At 46.3% G+C, this 1,586-nt stretch overlaps 1 protein-coding gene across 1 annotated transcript; it reads right to left on the bottom strand.

The window, feature by feature from the left end:
• Nucleotides 1–445: 445 nt before the first annotated feature.
• On the bottom strand, nucleotides 446–883 carry LOC308340062 (ATP synthase F(0) complex subunit C2, mitochondrial-like; the record flags this gene model as incomplete). Its single annotated transcript, XM_080799224.1, has 1 exon — nucleotides 446–883. One exon carries the CDS (start codon nucleotides 881–883, stop codon nucleotides 446–448), a length of 438 nt encoding a protein of 145 aa, XP_080655350.1.
• Nucleotides 884–1,586: the final 703 nt, after the last annotated feature.

Genomic DNA, 1,586 nt, shown 5'->3' on the forward strand with positions numbered 1-1,586 from the left:
CTCCTATTGCCTACTGGCTGGGAGTTGTGAAAGGCAGATGAGGGGGACAAAGGTCATCTTATGACATGACGTGTCCTACAGCATCTGGCACTGGTAGTATGAGGTGAGTGGAGGAACAACAATGTTTGAAATGTTTGGAGCCAGAGGACGGTCTGTGGAACATTCACTAAAAGGAAGATTCAGTTCTCAAAGAAGCCAAGTCAAAATGCAAGTTCTTTCCTGTCAGATACATACTTGAAAATGCAGCCTAGACAATTATAATACATTATAGATATTTTTTCCTATAGTTTTTTTTTTCCTTATTAATACAATATTGATTTGTCTTCCCTCTCTCAAACCTGGAGCCAACCACTCTCCCCAGGCTGCCTGGGGAGGTATAGGAAAAGGAATACATAGGGCAGACGAGACACAAGAGAAAGTCCTGTGGGAGGTGGAGACGGCTCCTTCACATGGCGACTAGGACGAGAAAGGCCGCCATCAGGCAAAGGAGCCCCATGGCCTCTGAGAGGACAAAGCCCAGAATGGCGTAGGAGAAGAGCTGTTGCTTCAGAGAGGGATTCCTGGCATAACCAATGATGAGGCTCCCAAACACAGTCCCAATTCCAGCCCGAGAGCCAGCCACCCCCACCGTGGCAGCCCCAGCCCCAATGAACTTGGCTGCTGTGGCGATGTCCCTTGAAATGGCGGTGGTTTGGAAGCTGTGGCTAGGAGTAAGTGAGGTCAGGGGACGTGGGGTTGCCAAGAAGCTGAGGCCCTTATAAGGTGCCTCATCTGTCAGTGTCTCGGGTGGTTCTAGCGCCACTGCAGACAGTGATTGGCTCAACAGCTGAGAGGTGCTCCTGACCAAGAATGGGGTGGGGACGAACTTTGCACAGGTGTACATTTTCAGGGACTGAGGGGCTGTGGCAGGAGAGCTGCTCCCGGGGCCGAGAAGACAGAGAGGGTCTTTTCTATAGTTTTTGATGAGAATTATATACAACAACATTAAGCAAAATTCCTGAGTTTGCAGTTGTCAAGTCTAAAGCAGTACCACAAAAGCTAGGTTCCTGCAGTAGTTCATAAACAAAAAAGAGAGAGAGAGCGCTTTCAAAATTTAGAACAACAATCTTAAAAATGTACATGACATTGCCAATTATGAATAGGAAACCAGAGAGAAATTTTCTAAACAACCAACTATAAATAGATTTTAATCAACTCTGCCAGGGGAAAGACTGAATTATTTTTCTACTCTCTCTATAGAAAATATGACAAGGGACACCTTGTGACTCAGTTGGTTAAACATTTGACTCTTGATTTTGGCTCAGGTCATGATCTCAGGGTTGTGGAATTGAGCCTGGTATTGGGCTCCTTGCTCAGCAGGGAGTCTACTTGAAATGCTCTCCCTCTCCTCTGCCACTCCCCGGCCCTGCTCCCATATATACTCCCTCTATCTCTCTTAAATAAATAAATAAATAAATTAATTAATTAATTAATATTTAAAGAAGAAGAAGAAGGAGAGAGTGGATTGGGCTAGGCCACCTGCCCAGGGCCTCTCCACCCCAACAAGTATCCTGCTTGTGTCCTTCCAGAGTCGCCATCACAACCCC

The sequence above is a fragment of the Martes martes genome, assembly GCF_963455335.1.
Source record: "Martes martes genome assembly, chromosome: 3".
NCBI lineage: Eukaryota > Metazoa > Chordata > Mammalia > Carnivora > Mustelidae > Martes > Martes martes.